The sequence below is a fragment of the Wolffia australiana genome, chromosome 8 (assembly GCF_029677425.1).
Source record: "Wolffia australiana isolate 7733 chromosome 8, ASM2967742v1".
NCBI lineage: Eukaryota > Viridiplantae > Streptophyta > Magnoliopsida > Alismatales > Araceae > Wolffia > Wolffia australiana.
In genome coordinates, this window is record NC_135842.1 from 14,689,484 (window position 1) to 14,709,253 (window position 19,770).

The 19,770-nt window shown below is 34.4% G+C and overlaps 1 protein-coding gene and 1 long non-coding RNA gene across 7 annotated transcripts; both read right to left on the reverse strand.

The window, feature by feature from the left end:
* Positions 1-9,809: 9,809 nt before the first annotated feature.
* Positions 9,810-10,512, reverse strand: LOC144706539 (uncharacterized protein At5g01610-like). The gene has a single exon (XM_078579541.1). The coding sequence runs from the start codon at positions 10,454-10,456 to the stop codon at positions 9,968-9,970; it is 489 nt and encodes a 162-aa protein (XP_078435667.1). The 5' UTR covers positions 10,457-10,512; the 3' UTR covers positions 9,810-9,967.
* Positions 10,513-15,634: 5,122 nt separating this feature from the next.
* Positions 15,635-19,314, reverse strand: LOC144706691 (uncharacterized). Of its 6 annotated transcripts, none has more exons than XR_013582302.1 (11): positions 19,238-19,314; positions 19,085-19,129; positions 18,925-18,993; positions 18,786-18,827; positions 18,231-18,338; positions 17,164-17,334; positions 16,996-17,052; positions 16,217-16,647; positions 16,088-16,139; positions 15,937-15,987; positions 15,635-15,852 (listed from the first exon to the last, which is right to left on the reverse strand). It is a non-coding gene; the product is annotated as an uncharacterized LOC144706691 (long non-coding RNA). The 6 variants fall into 6 exon arrangements; XR_013582301.1 differs by having other exon boundaries at positions 17,160-17,334; XR_013582304.1 differs by having other exon boundaries at positions 17,160-17,334; positions 19,059-19,129.
* Positions 19,315-19,770: the final 456 nt, after the last annotated feature.

The following is a 19,770-nucleotide window of genomic DNA, read 5'->3' on the forward strand; positions in this document are numbered from 1 at the left end:
TTTATTTACAAGAAAATAATTATAATTTCATGTAATAATTGTAAAAAATGAAATAAATTTATATTTAGCATATTCTCCTAAAAATTCCTGATTTTTATGGATTTTTCTTCAAATTATTGAGTGGATATCATGAAGAAAAGGGCTTTAAAACAGCTATTGGTAGTCTTTGCATGCGCAAATATCCAATTTCATTTAAGTTTTGGTATTTTAACTTTTTTTGGGAAGAATAGCTAGTTTTTTTGCAATTTTTCAGTTGAAATGGGAGATATAATGAAAGTGACTGAGAAGCAAAGGGCATAAATATCCAAATATTTCTAATACCAGAATAAAAATAAAATTCCACTAAAGTGGAGGGGTTTCTGTGCAAATATTGTGGAGATAGAAAAGGCCAAAATAATCCAACGCCCTACATTGCTCTAGATTCAAACCTTGATATCTGACGATCCAGCAGTTGGATTGAGCTCAAATCTCGTCGGCTAGTTCTTGCTGTATCCTCTTTCATGTTGGATTTGGTGCCTTGGTTCAGCCATGAAAAACACATTCCATGGATGGGAAAGTGTGTCGATAGATGCACAACTGATCTTTAAAACAAAATATTGAATGTAACTTTTTTGGGGAACTTATTTCCACCCTTGACATGCTTACTTTGAGATCGTTCCGAAGCCGTTCATGTGTCCGGCCTCTAGAAGTATCCATGTGATCACTCGACACTTGGATCTCCACCTCTTCCTCTTCAACTCTTCTTGGAGACTCTCTCTTTGGTTGATGTAGAGAATGAAGAAAGGGAGGGGCTCTCGAATGAGGCTTGCATGGGTGCTTAAAATGAGACCCCTTTCCCTCTTTATATTTTACTTAAGGTTTTTCTCAAAAATCCTACAATGTAAAATATATCCACCAATGCCCTTATGACCTTGTGCGTATGACCCTCTGGGCCCATGTATCCTTCTAGTTAATAACTTTCATGGCCAAACAACAATTTATAGGCCAACCTTATTAATTAACAATATCAACATATAGATTAATTAAATAAGGATCGATTTAACCCAATCTATTGGTTAAGTATCTAGCCCGTGGGGTGCCAAGCTACACCTCATGCACTAGAAGATATCGAGTAGTCTCAAACTCTCTCATGAAACCTTTACCGTCATCGGTTATCGTATATGTATAATCCATCATTCGTCTGAGACTCTCGAATGACTTAGGGTATGGTTTATCTTCAAACCCTAATCCGTCATTTGATTAGTACTGATGCGTAATGGGGATCATTGGAGAACGCCTTCTCCAATTTCCTCACTACCTTGGCTAGGGATTTTTCTACATCGTCTTCCTTGAGTCAATCTCCTCTTATACCGAGGGCAGATGATCCCGTCTTGACCACTCAATCATCTCTATAAGCTTCTTACTGATGGAAATATATGTGGCCGGCAAGCCAATCATACATTCCACATCTCGTTCCATGTTCATTAATAGAACATATTCATTATAGTGCACGTGTGATGCGTATAATGAAGTCCATGAATACATGATCGGACTTAGTGAATTATGATGAGATCGTAATACGGAGATCACTAGTCTTTAAGCATGTGTTCTAAATATTCATATTCAAAGAATACGCGAGAAGGACATCGAAGTATCCGGATAGAATAACACTATCTAGCCTCACTCATATGAAGAGTATGACCGGTCCCGTAGCCATTAGTGTGGCGACACTAAGGATAGATAGTGGGTGCTCTTTAGTGGAAAGAGTTCACTGAATTGATCCATACGAATCCCTGAATGGTATTATACCGAACTGTCAATCAGGTTGATTCACGTCATGGTTGTGTAAGTGGTCCTTAGACCTTAGACACCAAAGACGTCTTCTGGACGGACGGTTGTACTTTGGCGATGGCCAACGAGTCTCTAATCATGAGATTCTAAATGGTCTTAGTTCGTGTACATCAAGAAGTTCACGAAGATGATTGTGTGGTCAAGATGGGATCGTCCACCCTCGGTATAAGAGGTGATAGCTCAAGGAAGATGATGCGATGAAGTCCTTGGCCAAGGTAGTGAAATATCAGAGAAGAGTTCTCCGATGATTTCCAAATGCATCAGTACTACATCGGATGATCGATCAGGGTTTGACAGTTGACCATACCCTAAGTCATCCAAGGAGCATCAAGTGGATGAGGGATTATACATACACGGTAACTGATGGTGAACAGGTTCCATGAGTGAGTCGATACACTCTCCTTTGTATCTTCTAGGACACGAGGTGTAGCTTGGCACCCCATGTGTCGGAGTCTCAACCTATCGATTGGGTTAAATCGATCCGACATTAATTAATCTATACGATGATATAGTTAATTAATTTGGAAGGCCAATAAAGGTTATTGGGCCACTGGAGTCGTTAACTAGACTGATACATGGGCCTAGAGGGTCACACACAAATGGTCTTTTGGAAGTCGGAAGATATACTTAAGTCTTGGGGGTTTTATGAAAAATATCCACTTAGTATAAATAGGGGAAGGCTCTGAACGAAATTCACCTAGGCCAGAATTGTTCAGGGGCCTTTCCCCTTCTTCTCTTATCTCCCAACACCCCCTCTCCATCCCTGATGCGATCAGGATGACGTAACGATGCCGACGAAGAAAGAACAGGGCTCGTCAACGAGAAGGAGGAGATCCGACATGCCGAGGGCCGCGTGGATACGTCTAGAGGCTACACACTTGAGCAGCTCGACTCATCTCACTCTGGGATCAAAGAAATCACGAATGAAATTTGTGCAAAGGTACATTGTTTCAATGTTTTTGTTGATGCAGTTCGATTCGCAAAAGACTTCCGCTGCGCATCGTTTTGTTATGTTCATCCAGATCTAGGCCTATAGAACCCAACACTTACTACATCTGATCTATAACTTATTTGAATCCCATGATTACAGGCTCGTAAGTCATAGTTAAAATGCAGTAGTCCACTCACGAGGTGTCCTTGGTGACTCAGGTCAGTGGATCACTTATACAACCGTGACTTGAATCAACCCCCTGATTGACGTTTAGGTATAATACCATTCAGGGATTCATATGGATCTATTCAGTGAACTCTTTCTCCAAAGAGCACCCACTATTTGACCTTAGTGTCGCCACACTAATAGCCACATGATCATCTATACTTATCGTATAGGTAGGATCAACTAGTGCTATTCTATCCAGATAATTCGATGTCTGTCTCAACTATTCATCAAATAGGAATATCTAGAATACATGTTTAAAGATTAGTGACCACTGTATTATGATCTCAACATAATTCACTAAGTCATTGCAGGTATTCATAGACTTTATTATAAACATCACACGGAATAATAATGAATGCAAATATTTTATTCAATGAACTTAAATAAACATGGTAGTGTGATTGGCTTGACGGCCACATCATATCCAAATTTCCATCAGTAGATATGGATTAACCAATAGAGTTCTAAAAATATAGAAAATTAAGGAAAAACTAGGGGCAAAAGTGGAATTGTCTCACCCCTCCACCCTAAGTATAAATTCCTAATTTTTTCTATCTTTTTAATTCTTGGATGCTCCACCACAATCTGCATTTAGAATGTGGTATTGTATATGGTTTTCTCTTTATTTCTTTATTGATCTTGATTTTGTTCTTATAAACTGCCTCAACTACGTCGAAATGTACTAGTCTTGATCTTGATTCAAGAAGGAAGTTAGTTAATGCTCAAATTCTCATGTCAAATATAAAAAATACCATAAAAATTAGATGAATTATGTATTCCTTACCTTCCTTTTAATCAATACATTCTTCACCATTATTTATTTTTTAAAAACCCTACATTGAGCTCTCGCCTTATCTCATTTTATTTGTGATCCTGGATATTCTTTCGAGGACTGGGTTGGATGAAGGACCTCTCATATGTTCATATTCTCTCATCTCTCCTACCTCCCTGTTCTCAGTTTTATGCCCTTACGATATCCAAGGATCCACCCTTTATTTGTAAAGAAAATCAATAAAGATCATTCACATTTAATCTTGGAGATCTGATCTTCCTTGAAGATCAGATATAATAAATATTAAATATATTAAACTCATTTTAAATAACTTGAATTAAATCCTTGAACTCTGCCTTCCTATGGATGACCCCTATTACTCATCATCTACATATTAAGATACAGGGTTCCTTACAAAAACTATTGTATAAGTTGATTAAAAACAAAATTAGTAATAACCTAGTGAATTATAGTAGAATTCACGTTATCAAATACCATTAACGCAGTGCCAAATAATCACTTGTTTTACTCCTTAAGATAGCCATAAGTCCAAAAAATCATTAAATTTAAAAAATATCATACATTAAAATTTTGGCATCTAGGAAACTAAGAATAGCAAAAATCATCAAAAATTTATTTAAAAATGTGTAATAATGAGGAATTAGGTTTTAACATATAAGTATGGATGAAAAAATAATAAAAGGGATTATAACATGTAGATTTAAATATTTCCATAATATGTATGTAACATGAATATAGTCATATAAATGCTTATTAATTATCTAATGTCATAGGCTAACATTTGCAGACCAAAAACAGGTGGAGGGTATGGCTCCAATCGTTCACTTATACCCGACTTGCGTTAAAACACAAGATCATTTGACAGTTACATATACTGACAATATCATACTCCAATTTATTTGGGGGAAGTATGTTAGGGGCCCTGTACGCCGGAAATCGTGGCAATAGAATTGGATCATTTCATCTTTAATGTGATGTACATAGGTTGAGGGAGTACCAGGGTATAGTTTGATCATTGTGAACCATTATCACCTTCTGTAACCCCCATGTGCATATGATGACCTGGCAGAGCTCACAACAGAATACTGACACCATATTTATGACACATGGCACTCCAGCTAGTACAGATGTGCTATGCCATCAATCAATGTTACACATGTGTCAGATATACTTATTTTCCCTTTCACCTCTAATGAGGACTACCCATCACATGGCTTGGAAACAATTTCTAGCTCAGGCATCCCAGTATACAAGAACCAAATACATATAAAAAAATTATATTCCTAAATATATTTTTTGCGGTGGAACTATATGCTTAAAGCCCTGCTGACTATGATGGACTCTAATCAATTAGGCTTTCATCCCCCCCCCCCCCCCCCACAAAATCCAATTTTTGTTTTGATTATAATTTTCTGAAATATTTAACCATTTATTTTTTCATAGAGATGTGGCCTAAGCCACTTGGAAATGGATGCCCCTCTCTTACTTTCTTGATGCAGTCACAACTAGTTTTCTTCTGACCACATATATGCCAATTTTAATAACTCCTTTCTCTGACACTGCATGTATCTGTATGAACTAGGATATATGAAAGAGAAAAAACATCACTGTATTTGGCTGTCACCTCCATGTTATCACCATGCATCATGGGGCTCTACCCCACATGGGTCATGATTAGGGATGGGCCACTAAGCATTGTGATTAGTCGTAAAACAAAAATATCAATAAAGATAACATAATTAATTAAATTATTTTTATGAATTCAATTATATCCATTGGAATTGACTAAAAGAATTCCAACGAACGGAAAAAAAGAATGCTTAAAATCTTAGCTTTAGATTTCATTCTAGGATGCAAGAAGTATAAAAAGCCAATATGATCAAGAAAGTCAATGAATTCAAGAAAATTCCTAAGTGGTCTCATAAATCAAAATTTAGATAGTGAAAAATGTCAAGGTGAAAGGAATAAATATATTACAGGTATTATCCAAAACTTAGAGAAACTATGAATGTAAATATTAAAGATGACTCATCTTGGGTTTGGACATTTGAGTAGCTTTTGTGATTTACATGAGAAATATATCTTCTTAATTCATAATCAATCCTCACACAATAATTGTCTGAGTACTTGTACTCTATGGAAAGTGTTTTTGTTCGACCAACTACTCGTAGTTAAGTCTATAATGACATGAAAAATACAGGAAAACAAGTTATCTATTGTGGCATATTCCCATAATTTCCATTTCTTGCTATTTAAGTTTTAGGACATTTACATTTTCTTGAACTTACACTCCCCTATGATGGATTGATACATTGTTTAAGTGAATTTATCATATTTGTGACACGGGTAGCCTAAATAAGCCAAGAGCTATTGATAAAGTGAAATGCATTTATTTTGCATTTCATTTCACTTTAATCAAATATTATTAATATGATTGGAACTCATTCATTTTGTGAGGAATAAGGTCATCTCCACAATGAATGTGTTGGGTCTGTGGTGTTGATGTGGATGAAACTAAAGTGATTCCTAGATCAGAAGACTTTGAACAGAATTTAGAAAAAATTCAAAACCTATCGATCAAATTACCTGAGCACAAATTGCATCCATGATTTCTTGGTTCCTCAAGTGAGACATGTTGGGCAAATCTATTGAGGCAATAGAAAATTCCTTGGAATAGCCGGCACATCAAACCTCCTCCTTCAACTTGACGAGCCTTGTTCTCCCTCCACTGTCATTATTACACCGTTAAGATTGCACTAATTATGGAGGGGAGAAAAGGGGAGGAAGGGGAAGAAGTGTAGGGCCATGAAAATTTCTTTATTTAAATTTTATTTTAGCATGGTTTTATTTGAAATTTGTCTCAGTTATAAGTTTATTTAATCTTAATATTTTATCCATCCGAGCCCTACGATTATTTACCTTAATAATGATTAATTTAAACCTTTTAATGCTTTAATATTAAAGAAATTAAAAATTTATTTGATATGTCCACCTCCGTAATATTTATCAGTCTTAAATTAATGATCTTCTTTTGTCCACTTCTCAATTTAATGTTTCTCTTATCACAATGTTTTATTTTAATAAAATATATAAAAAATTATAGTTCTAATTATATATGATATTCATAAACATTAATTTTATCATTTTACATTTATTAACATAAAAATATGATATATGATTTTTGAATTAAATTTAAATCCCTTTTAAATTTAAATCCCTTTTGAGTTAAATTATTATTTATAAATTCCTGATATTAATTTTAATTGATTAATGTATGGAAGTCCTATATTTTTAACCCTTAAAATGTACTGCCTGTTTGCAATAGACTTTTATGTGCACATATTTTAATGATAAGAGTTAAGAATAATATTTTTAGACCATGAAGATAATTGGGCGAAGGGAATTGCTTCTATTGGAGAAGGATGGATCAATAAGGATATAATTATATTATTCAGGAAAAGAGGGCCCAAAGAAAGGAGTCAGTTCCAGGGGTAGCAATTTCATAGCCCAAGGGTGAAGCTGGGAGGCAAGGCAGGCATTAATTTCAAAGATCAGATAGTTCTAAGAGCTTCCTTATATTTGAATTTTATTCTAAAGAATTTCTGACCTTTGAAATTGTGGTGTGGAGATGGCAGCATTGGGGAGATGGTAAGTCTTAAGAATCAAACATGGCAAATAGATGATAATGTACTACTTTACAGCAAGTTTAATGAGAATGATACAAGGTGGTAAAAGTGGTGACACAAGATGATATCACCAATGGCTCGTTCGCAATGGGAATGGAGAATGTGTTTCATGAAAGTATCCTTTCCCTCTCCTCATTCCCCATCTTCCTGAAAGTAATTTTTCTATGTTTTAGTGTGGGTTTATAAAGGTATTAGTGTATAAATAGTAAACTTGCTGAAATTGAAATTTTCCTTTTGTTTTTTTTCATATGGTATCACTTGAAAATAATAGATTCTGATGTAGGAGAAATACATGAATATGAACCTCAGAATTATGGTTTAATCAACTAGGAGAGAAGGATGACCATCTTGTTATCTTTCATTTTCTTGGGGGTTTATCAAGGTTCCTGTATTATGTTGTCCCTATCAATTTCCTTGTGATGGAAATAATATTCTGTATCATAAATCCCCATGATTTACAGCAATATTTCCAGAAGGTACATGTTTGTAATCTTATTGACTGCAATCTCCATTTTGACAATGTGTTTCTAATTTTGTAATTTTCTCATACGGAGTAGATTAAACAGTAACGGAGAATAGTACGAAAGAACTGGCACTTTTTCAGCATTGGTATTCTTCTCTGTATTTCTCTTATGTTGAGAAATGTTATCCACACCATTTTATGAGAGCTTGATGAATTTTAGCTTATAAAATATATCTTTTAATAAATTACTTTTGTAGATTCATTTGTGTCAGACTTTCCATCTCTTTAACAAGGTGAAAATTTAGAGTTTGCATCTACGTAATGTAATTTAAAAGAAAAGGCATTAGTGTTTGCCCATCCCAAGCTTGATATCGGATGACGTTATAGGGATGGATTCTGAACTGGATTTCAGAAATGGGCTTACCCAATGTCCGGATATCAGATGAAGATATTGAATATCAGTTGCTGCAGTACCGATATCTGATATTGTTATCCATCCTTATATCAGTATTCATCCTCGCCTCAAAGGTTGGATGATGATATCTGATATCAATTTTTTTCAATATCCGCCATATGTATAAATACATTTTAAATAATTTATGATGAGTAATTAAGCTGTTGGGAGATATATATATTGTTTGTTCGAGGATATGTTAGTTAATTATTTTCATTTTTTAATGGTTTTCAATTAATATTTCACTTATAATTTTGTTCTTAGTCTGGCCCAGAATAAAATGGGCCAGATTGCTCTCATCACGGCCCAATTTAAACCCATCTAACTATCAGTAATTCCAATGATCCAAGGTACTTGTGCGAGTGTAAACTTAACATTTTTTTCCTTTTGGAACAATATATGCTCATTTTTTAAACTGCTATCCACATACATATACCAAGGTTCAGATACCAAATTTGCTACAAATTTTGATATCCGATATCCCGATATTGGATTTTGAAATCTGATATTAGATTAGATATCCAATACTGGCATCTGTCACCTTTGGAGCCCTATATCTATACCCATATCCGATATCGCATGGATATTAGATATCCATTTGCTATCCAATATCCGATATCCAGTTTCTGAAACCACCCAATTTTATCCTGATCTCAGACATGCAAATACTAATGGGAATTTATGAGAAGCGAATTATTAGGGAATTCCAAAACTTATTTCGATGTGCTATAACGTCATTTCCACCTTTTGTGAAAAAACTACTAATGTGTGAGACGGATTCCATTTTTATGCCTAGAAATTGAAAAGCAAGAATAAATTTGTACACATTCTGATAGCTCTAACTTGTTAATTGTTTTGAAACTCTTAGTAACTAAGACATGATAAACCAATTTTATTTTAATACTGTAATTTTTTACATTTGTTAGATAGAGGACATTAAAAAGGATCATATTATTTTAAAGTAAGATCAAAGGTGTCAAAATCATTAGCTACTGAAAATTCTTTCATTTTATAGTAAGAAAAAATCATTCTACTGCTGACCTGACATAAAGAAAATGATGAAATCTTCTTAAACCTGAATATGCAAAATATTAAAAATTACCGACAAACTGGGACAGGGTATTAGAGTATACTGTGATTAAAGAGTATTGAAATTTCGATAAAAAAATCTAGTGACACTGGAAAAATATGTAATGACTGAGTTATTTATAAATTCAACAAACTGATAAAGGAGGGGCTGAAATACATAAATGCCCCCTTCAGAGTTATATAGATCAGGGTTATTTTGAGCTCTCTCCGTACTCTCCTTACCGGATGCTTTAATTTAGTTGGGCTCACATTTTCAAAGTCCGTGAGAAAGCTACCCCCTTTCCACACCTAATCTTCTCTAATACCACTCCCACCGACTAGATAAGAAGCAAATCTCAACCCAATTCAGGGAATTTCTACCCATATCTCACAAACTTGTTCCCAACGCAAATCAAACCTTAAAAATGACAGAAATGGCGTCCAATCTACCCAAAAAGACAGATCAAACACACCACCCAGATCCTCTTATTCCATCGACATCAAGAACAGCTTTTCACTCAGCGGCGACAGCCATCTGTCCACCACTCTTCCTGCCGTGGCATGGCCCAGCGCTGCCATGCTTCTTGCAATTGGGTATCTCAGCAAACATCGATATAGGAAGATCTTCAGAGAAAATACCAGACTGAAACTGGATATGTTTGCCGTCTGGCGTGAGAGCAAGCCCAGTGACAGAGACCCAGACGAACAATTCCTTAGCCTGAATCCCAGAAATCTCCGTGACTTTGCCGTAGCTCAGCTTTCCCTTGATAATTCGGTCGTAGTAGACGAGATGGCTGAACTGGACGTAGCATGGCGACGCCAATTCAACGACGAAGTGCCCGTCGTCGGAGAGAGAGTAAGTAGAAACGGCGTTGGGGAGAAGACCCTTGGGAAGGCCGTAGGCAGGCAGGGAATCCTGCACTGGTGGGAGCTCTTCAGCTATGGCGCTTCCTGCTACGTAAAGAGAGAACAAGACGACGAGATAGGCTACAGAGGAAGCCATGGCTTGAAGAGAAGAGGATAGAGAGAGAGAAGAGAGAAAGAGCTACAAGGACAAGGCTCTTGGAAAGGAGTAGATTTTATTGGGAGGGAGGCCGGCAAGTAGGTGGGAAGCTGATGTACGTCTTTAGTGGTCGTAATAATTCTTCGGATATCGGAGATTTCTTGATTGGAAGTGCTTCAATTTTAAGTCTGGAGATGAGTCGATAAATCGCGGAAGTGGGTTGGGTAATTGTAACTTGATTAAACTTTTTTGACAGTTTTAAGTCCAGGAATAATAATTCTTTAAGCGTCGGAGATTTCTTTATTGGAAGTGATTCAATTTTAAGTCTAGAAATGAGTCGATAAATCACGCAAGTGGGTCCCGTAATTGTAACTTTCTTAACATTTTTTCATTGTTTAAGTCCAGAAATAATAATTCTTTGGACATCGGAGATTTCTGGATTGGCATTGATTCAATTTTAAGTCTAGAAATATGTCGATAAATCACGCAAGTGGGTCCCGTAATTGTAACTTTCTGAACATTTTTTCATAGTTTATGTCCAGAAATAATAATTTTTTAATATCGGATATCTCTGGATTGGCAGTGATTCAATTTTAAGTCTAGAAATTAGTCGATAAATCATTCAAATGGGTCACGTAATTGTAACTTTCTTAACTTTTTTTCGCAGTTTAAGTCCAGAAATAGTAATTCTTTAGATATCGGAGATTTCTTGATTGGCAGTGATTCAATTTGAAGTCTAGAAATAAGTCGATAAATCACTCAAATCTGTCACGTAATTGTAACTTCCTTAAACTTTTATCACAGTTTAAGTCCAGAAATAATAATTCTTTAGCCATCAGAGATTTCTTGATTGGCAGTGATTCAATTTTAAGTCTATAAATGAGTAGATAAATTGCGCTAGCGGGTTGCGTAATTGTAACTTGCTTAACTTGGTACAAGTCATAATTTCACTTTTTTTCACAGTTTAAGGCCAGAAATAAGTAAAGAAAAAACATGAGAGACGCTGAGAGATCTCTATGAGAGATAGATATGTGGGCTGGGTGATGGGCATTATAACTGCAACTTGCTTAACTTTATGAGAGATCGCTTATTTAATGTGTGGGCTGCAGATCTTCGTCTTTAGTGGTTGAAATAAATATGCAATTATCAAAGATTTTCTCCCACTTCTTTCTAAATTTTAAATTCAGAAATTAGTAAATAGATCACTAAAAAAGAAAACGTCACGTTCACGGAAGGTCATTGTTGAGATTATAACGAAGAAACTAAAATGGTAGTTAGTAATCCTAATCGTATAATTTGATGCGAGCATCTACTTGATCTAGTCACTGTGGGCATGGTTCTTCGATGAATAATGTGTTTTCTATCAGAAACGGACATACTTTTTAATTTGTAGAACCATGTGATGGGCATTTTTATACGAGGATTGAATTTCATCACCTACTAAAGTCAAGGATGAAGCTTTGGTAGTAATACGGGCCTTAATTATTTCACCAGTCGATGCCCTTCTGCTGATGATCTGTCTCTTTCTTGAGAGTGAAATAGCGATAGTGGCTTCAAGAGGGTTCAGAGCCCTTCAACTTACACCGATTATGCCAATCTCAAGGCGGGACCAATCCGTGGTCCCTCGTTTCGGCTGGGTGATGCCAGAACGAGAAAGATAGTTGAAGAGAGGCGGGTATGATAGGTATGGAGAGATAGATAGAAAGTAGTTATATATGTTCATAGATAGATTTATATACATGTAGAAAATAAAAATACATATATATCTTATTACTAGATATAAAGATGGATTGATAGATAAATGAATGAATGGATGGATGGATGGATGCATAGATAGATAGAAATATAGATGAATATGTATATAAAGATAGATAGATGGACAGACAGATAGATAGATAGAATATATATATATAGATCTACAGATCGATAAATGATACACAGAGAACGCGAAGAGAACGATATATATATAGATCGATGGAGAAGGAGAGATAGATAGATGGATAGATAGGTATATGTATCTATATAAAGAGAGAGAGAGAGAGAGAGAGAGAGAGAGAGAGAGAGAGAGAGAGAGAGAAAGAAAGAGAGAGAGGAGAAAGGGAGAGAGAAAGAGAGAGGGGGGGAGAGAGGGGGAGAGAGAGAGAGAGAGGGAGAGACAGGGGGCAGAGAGAGGGAGAGAGAGAGGGAGGGAGAGAGAGTATTCATGTTTATCGCAAGGGAATGTAGGCCAGCCCCATAGTGTGCGTGTCTATCACAATTGAATAGGTGAAAGTAAAAAAAGGTTTTTCAGTCAGGTAAGACAAATTGATTTGTTTCACAAACTTTCTTTATCCGGTATAAATAAGACTTATCTTAGCCAATCAAATTTACTTCTGAGAGAAGCAACAAGGTGATAATGAATTAGTTTTATTGTGTCAAACTATACCGTCTAACCATCATCAGAGATGCATTAAACTAAATTCCTGAATTTGGGGAAAAAGCTAGAAATATATGAGAAAATTGATGATAAAAATGTAGGGGTAATGTCTTTGATCTGAATTGTTAAGAGTCCGCAATTTGAAGCCGAGTTCCTCGATCATACCATTTTGACTAAGTCACAAGAACATAGGGCCTTTTACGAATATGGTAAAATATATAGATTGTACTTTAAATCATCTAAATTTGATGCCTATTTACTCTGAAGTATCAATTTGTTTATATTTGAATCAAATGGTTTAAAAAATTTAAGTATTGATTCTAAAAATTAAATATTTATCATAATAAGACGACATGAAAGCTTTGATTTGATTCCCATTAATAAGCCATGAAGGTGGATCGCCCTGAAGGTTGAAGGCTGGGCCCTTTGATTTGAAACGGCTATGTTGTATTGATGAATGCTTCACAATGGTTAATCCCTCATTTCCCAAACAATACATCCATTTGTAATGCACTTGGACTTTGGTCAACTCAAGGTTTTAAATTTAACGTCCCAAAACATGTATTGATTACCTACGTCATTAAAAAATAAAGAAACATAACATGTTGTGATAAACTTCATAGAGCGAAGACATTTTATATTCTTCGTTTAATCTAAGTGAGACAAATTTTAAGTCCTATCTAGAACTTTGAGGTCACGACTTTAAGCATATTTAACATTACAGCTGAAACTTATGGTTGATGCGATTTTACTGTGAAATATGAACTGCCATATCCACGAGTGATTCAATGATTATTAAATAATTTAAATATTTGATGGACGATTAATATTGAAACAAATATTTTTCTTGGGTAGAAAATGAGAGAAAAGATGTCTAGTTTATCCAATGTTCGGTTCGGAACTTTTATGGTTTTAATAAGTGATATATTGAGATAACTTAAGTTAACATAATGATTTGTTTTGATGTTTGGAAAATTAAATAGTACTAATGCTTGCTGGATAAATAGTGGCAAAGATAGATGAACCAAGAGAGAGAACATATTGATATAGACAGATACAATTAAAAATACAAAAAACAGACAGCCAGAGAATGAAAGGAAGGACTATTTGTCATGGGTATGCAAGCCACCCTAATCGAGGTTGCGCCTTTCTGACACAAGCACATCCAAGATTGAGTGTTTTAACAAAACTATCTTATATAAAAATATGTAATATACATCCATGTATATTAAATGTAATGACTTTCACAAGTACATGGCTTGGGAAAAGACAACAAACAATTTTCTTGCATAAATATTTTTTATCCTAGAGGAGAGGTTATGGTTGGTAGGAGAGGAAGACAAGTCTTAATTATTTAATAGTGAATTGGAGTGAACTAATTTGTATTTCATATGAGAATAAAATTTCCAAGAAATGGTCTAGTATAATATATCATCCAATCATATCATAAACTTGTGCATTACATATAAGAGAAGCCACAAACAAAAATTAGTTTTTTATGGTGTTAAACAAAGTGACAACTTAACAAAAATAATTATTTTGACAAAAGTAAATTATCTACGAGTAGCCAATGCTGAATCACACTCTAAGAACATTAGTTGTATCCTGTATTAATCAAGTTCTTAAAACCGGGTGGAAGATCAAGGAGGAATACATGACAGAGCTGATTTATATGAAAACAATTTAAATCTACGTGATCCAAATGATCAGAACATCAAATATAAAGGATCTTCTAAAATACACAGAAAATGATTATTGATTGAAACTTTTGAGCAGGAATTAATCTTTTGTTAATAATATATTTTAGATTGTAAACTGTTTAAATGGAATATTGACAAAATCCCTGCCACTAAAATTTCATCATTTAAGTAATGTGAATTAAACAATTTGAACGAGTTTAAATATCCCATGTTTAAATTAAAAAGATAAATGAGACAATAAAGTCAACATTAAATAACTGCAACATCTTCAGGCTATCATAACCCCGGAGAATTATGATCAACCACTGATTTTAGCTGAGCTTGTAGAATCTGGTTTTTACTGACCTTTGAAAAGAGTCTTACTCTATTCATACTATATAAATACATTTCAATTTATCAGTTTATCATAAATGTTTAACTGTTCTCAAACTTTTCCATACCAGAATTTTCTCCAGTGAAGATAACGTTACATCTCAAATATATCTCTCAAAAAAAATGATTTTAACTGAGTTTTTATCTAAAGCTTCTTAAAATTTGCAAGAAATTTCATTCACTGATGACCCTATTTTACACTACTAGTAAGAAGTGAAAACAAAATCAAGCTAAGAAAAGCTGATTTATACATGGTAAGCTAGACACAAGCAGTTATTGATTGAGATGAAATTTAGTAGGCCATACATTACTTTCCTTTGAATTCAAACAAACACCTTTCCATTCCTTTCATCTCTCTCACCTTCAAGGTCAAATTTCCTTATTCCAACTTCAGTAGAAGTTGATAGTTAATGACTAATCTCACCATCAAAATGAAGATTAATGTTTTTCCTAAGGACGTTTTGACAGAAAATACAATGTATAAATGCTGGAGCTTGATAAAATAACATGCTGGAGCACCATAGAAACATTTCCCTAAACCTCTAACAAAGTATAAATTTTCCATATATTTCTGTTCCTTTTATAGCAAGATCTGGCTTTGTCTCAGCCAGCTTATTATTTAGGGAAATTTTCTCACAGTTATTTATTATTTCAACTGTCTAATCCATTCCGATATAACTGCAATTCTGATAAACTAGTGGTCTCATCCATTCTCAAGTTCAAAATAATCGACCATGAAATTCATCATGAAAGCTTCTGTTTAATGTAGATTAAAGGAAACTAAAAAGGATTTTTTGGCCAAGAAAGAGAGTTTACCGCAGATTATGGCTCTCTGTCATTCTCAATCAAGAACTCAATGAAGGTCCAGCCTCAGTCATCACGCTTACCGATTCACCATCATTGATTGGCTGATTGAATGTCAAACAAATAAAAAGTTAATGGTATGAATATATGATTAAAATATTTTAGTAAAGCAGAGGAGATTGATTTGCCTGGGGCATGCGGATATCATCAAGAACAGGCATTGACCATTCATTGTCAGGCTGCACGGACAAGAGGATTAAATGTCAGTTGGAAACTAAATTATTAATGAATAAATAAGAAAACAAAGAAGGATAAATCTGCAGGACAGATGTCAATTACCTCTCATCAGGAATTTGAGTTTCAGCGGGGAGGAATTTATATTTTGGTCCAACTATACGGGGAAAAATAATTAAAATATGCTCTGAATGTTTTTTTTCGATCATTAATACAAATAATAATAATCTCAACCTCATGAGCTGAGCTTGGGATGACTGCCTGGAGTTTTCGTAGCATCAGATCCATGTTTAGCAATTCACGGAGAAACTCCTGAACAATTGATTACTTGAAAAAAAAGACAAAAAGTGGACAAAAGGCAACAATTAATGAGATTTGAAACATGTTTATCTGTCGTTACATTATGGATAATCTCATCCTTTATTGTGATAGGTTTTCCTAAGTAATATTAGTGAAGGAAAAAACAAGAGACATAGCCCCAAGAAAAATAAATAATTATAGAGAAATGGAAACATGCAAGGATATTTTGTTGATTTCTGATCGGACGATGTCTTGATCATTCTTAGCCGATTGAATCTGCTCATTTATCTCTAACAACGTTGTCTCTTTTATACGCAATTCTTGCTGAGATTTTCTGTCTTGTGCTTCCAAACTATAGAATTTTCCTGCAAGGATTTTATGGTTATTGGGTGAATGGACGGCATTTTAATCAGGATAAAGATATTACTGATTTTAAACCTTCATCTACTTGAGCAATAGATACAGTTTCATTCCTTAATCTTCTAAAAATATTTCAAGTCCCTCGTCACTAAATAAAACAGAGATATCAAAGTAAATATCACTGAAGTAAGATAAATTAATGATGAAACAAAAAACCATGGAAATTAGTTCGCTAACAATGAATAATCAAAGCTTAGAGGAGAAATTTCATTTCCACGGTTCCTTCTGAACTGGATTCAATATTTTCGACAAATTAATTAAAATAAATGGCAAAAACTAATTCCGCAGCTCACCCTTCAGCACTTCTTCCATAGCAGCATCTCTATCCATCTTTTCCGTCAATTTCATAACTAAATGGCCAAAAATGAAAATTCCAAAAGGTTAACTGTTCAATCATAATGAAGAGTAAAGAGGCAATGTCTGCAAGAGAAATGCTTTAAAATATTTATTCACATGCCTACTTTCTCTTTCTCATTGACAATATGTTGAACGCTGTCCACTGTTACTGTTAAAGCTTGAGCTTCTTTCTCTATGGAACAAAATAAAGAAAGATGCCTTTGCGTTTTACTAGAAAGAAGATTTAGCTTCTCATCCTTAATTAGGATGGAATATTTCAGCGAGCCTGTCGATTCCTGAATTCAAGAAAGTATTTATTAGAAACGAGGATTCATTTCATCGAATTCCAATTGATCCATAGCAACTAAGGATAACTATTAATTTTACAAAACTATAGGCACATCGCCAATTGTTTTACTTTCTGAATGATAAGGTGACTACATGAATTAAAATTATTTTAATTATTTGTCAAGGATTTTTTAAGCCCCAATGCCATACCTTCTTTCCATACGAAGCATTTCTAATGAATAAAGCAGAATACAGAAGCAAACGGTGTTGATATCAAAATATTCAATTTCACCTCTCATTCAGTCCTTGAATTTGAATATCAATTTTCTGGAATCTAAAAGCATTCAAAAACATTTTTATGAATGATAAATTTTTTTGTATGTAACTTGAATAGAGCCCTACTCATCAGAATCTAATGCATCCAGACCAGCTGAAACTTTGTTTTTCAATAAAAAACATAAGCTTTTCTATAATTTTCCGTGTTTAGATGTCCACTCAAAGAATTCAACATACCAGAGGGACTAATACAAAGAATTTCCATAATTTATATTATTTGCCATAATTTTGTTTATTTCTGTTACCTGGCCTAGAAACTGACGATGCTTGAATTTTGACTGCCGATATTATTTTTGTTTTACGGTCCACAAATAATAAATACTCAATTATTAAATAGCACACTAAATGCACTGTAATTTCTACCTATTTTATGAATGTTCCCAGAATTCAATGGTCAAAGAGAAAATTATTTCAAGAACCAGTAAGACATGTTATGTTTTCATAAAGCATGACAAAAACTCGCTACTACTTAGTCCGTCAACATGCACCAAAAAATAATGTACAAACTCGGTACAATATTATTTGCTGAACAAATAATCAGAGATCATAAAAGCAACAGGAAGTAAACCTCATAAACTTTCATAATATGTCTCTGGAGTTGAGCAAGTTGTCTATCGTGTCTCTCAGCTCTTTCTGCTGTTTCTAGCATAAGCTTTTCATTTTCAAGATCTTTCATCTGAAAGAGAAAAATAACGACAATCTGCATCAGGTTTCAAAATACTCAACGTTGAACTCAGGAAAAAATTCAGAATCACGCCCTAGATCCTCAACGAAGAACTCAGTCATTGCATTTCATGAGAGTGCGTATGAAATAAACGATAAAGTCAAAAAAAGATGTAAAAGCGCGAATAAAATACAACTAAAAATAAGTTCAATCCTTTTTTGCAAGAGATCGTAATCAAATCTTTCATCATTTATTTCATCCATCAAAATCCCTCTTTCACTCCAAAAGACAGTAAACAAAGTAGGAAAGGCATCAGAAACAAGAAATCCAAACTAATATAATTAGCGTTCATCAGAAAGAACTTTACATCAGAATGTAAAAATAGAAACTCCAGTGCAGAGGGGAAACAGGTAAAAGAGACTGCACAATTCTAAAAAATTAAGGAGATATCAAAAATACCTATGGTGATTCTTTACTCGCATATACAAGTTTTCTCGTTCCCTGCTTGATATAAACATGGATGCGCTCCACAGATTTTCATCAATATCCCAGATTTTCATCAACATGACACAAAAAGCCTCCACAAAGACAGACATACCTTGGATTCTAGGTTGTACTGCAGCCCCTGAAGCTTCTGCGAGTACTCAGCTTCGGAATCCTTGTACCTCTGAATCGAATAAAGCAATCTAAGACGAGATACTAGAAGCCAAGCAACGTGAATAAAATAAGCACCATCTTCGCCTAAAGTAAGCTTAAACCTTCAAGGAATCTCCTAGTTCCTTTTTTGCGCTGCGCTCTGCTTCCTGCACTTGCGATCGTAACCGAATGATGAGACGTTTACTATGAATTTCTTGAAGCAGATAACAAAAACATCGCGAGAAAGAAAAAACCGAGAGTAATTTCTAGATTACCCTAAGAGAATTCTTCTCAGCCATTAACGAATGAAGATCAAGCTTGAACTTGCATAATCTGACCAGGCCGTCCATCAGTCGTTGCAAATGGCGGGTTTGTGGACTTTCAAACAGTATATATACCGTTTCACAAACTTTCAAATATTGCTGTGGAATGCCCCTTCAAATTTGAAAAATTGTGAGTTCCCCCTTGACGGTAATTTGTAGTTTTGCCAAATATTAATACTGAAGGAATAAAATTTTGAGAGGGTGATTTCTATTTTGAGATGTTAATTTTTGTAATGAGAAATCACCCAAAGTGTGAATAAATAATTGAAATGAGACACACCATGAGACAAAAAAAATATAAGATACATAATTAGGAGCATATAATATATATATATATATATATATATATATGTATTATATATATATATATATATATATATATATATATATATATATATATATAAAATACTCTGAATCTCTCTCTTTGTCTCACCCTAGGCAGGTGATTTTAATGAGACTTTCAAGAGGTAATGGGAGAAAAAGAG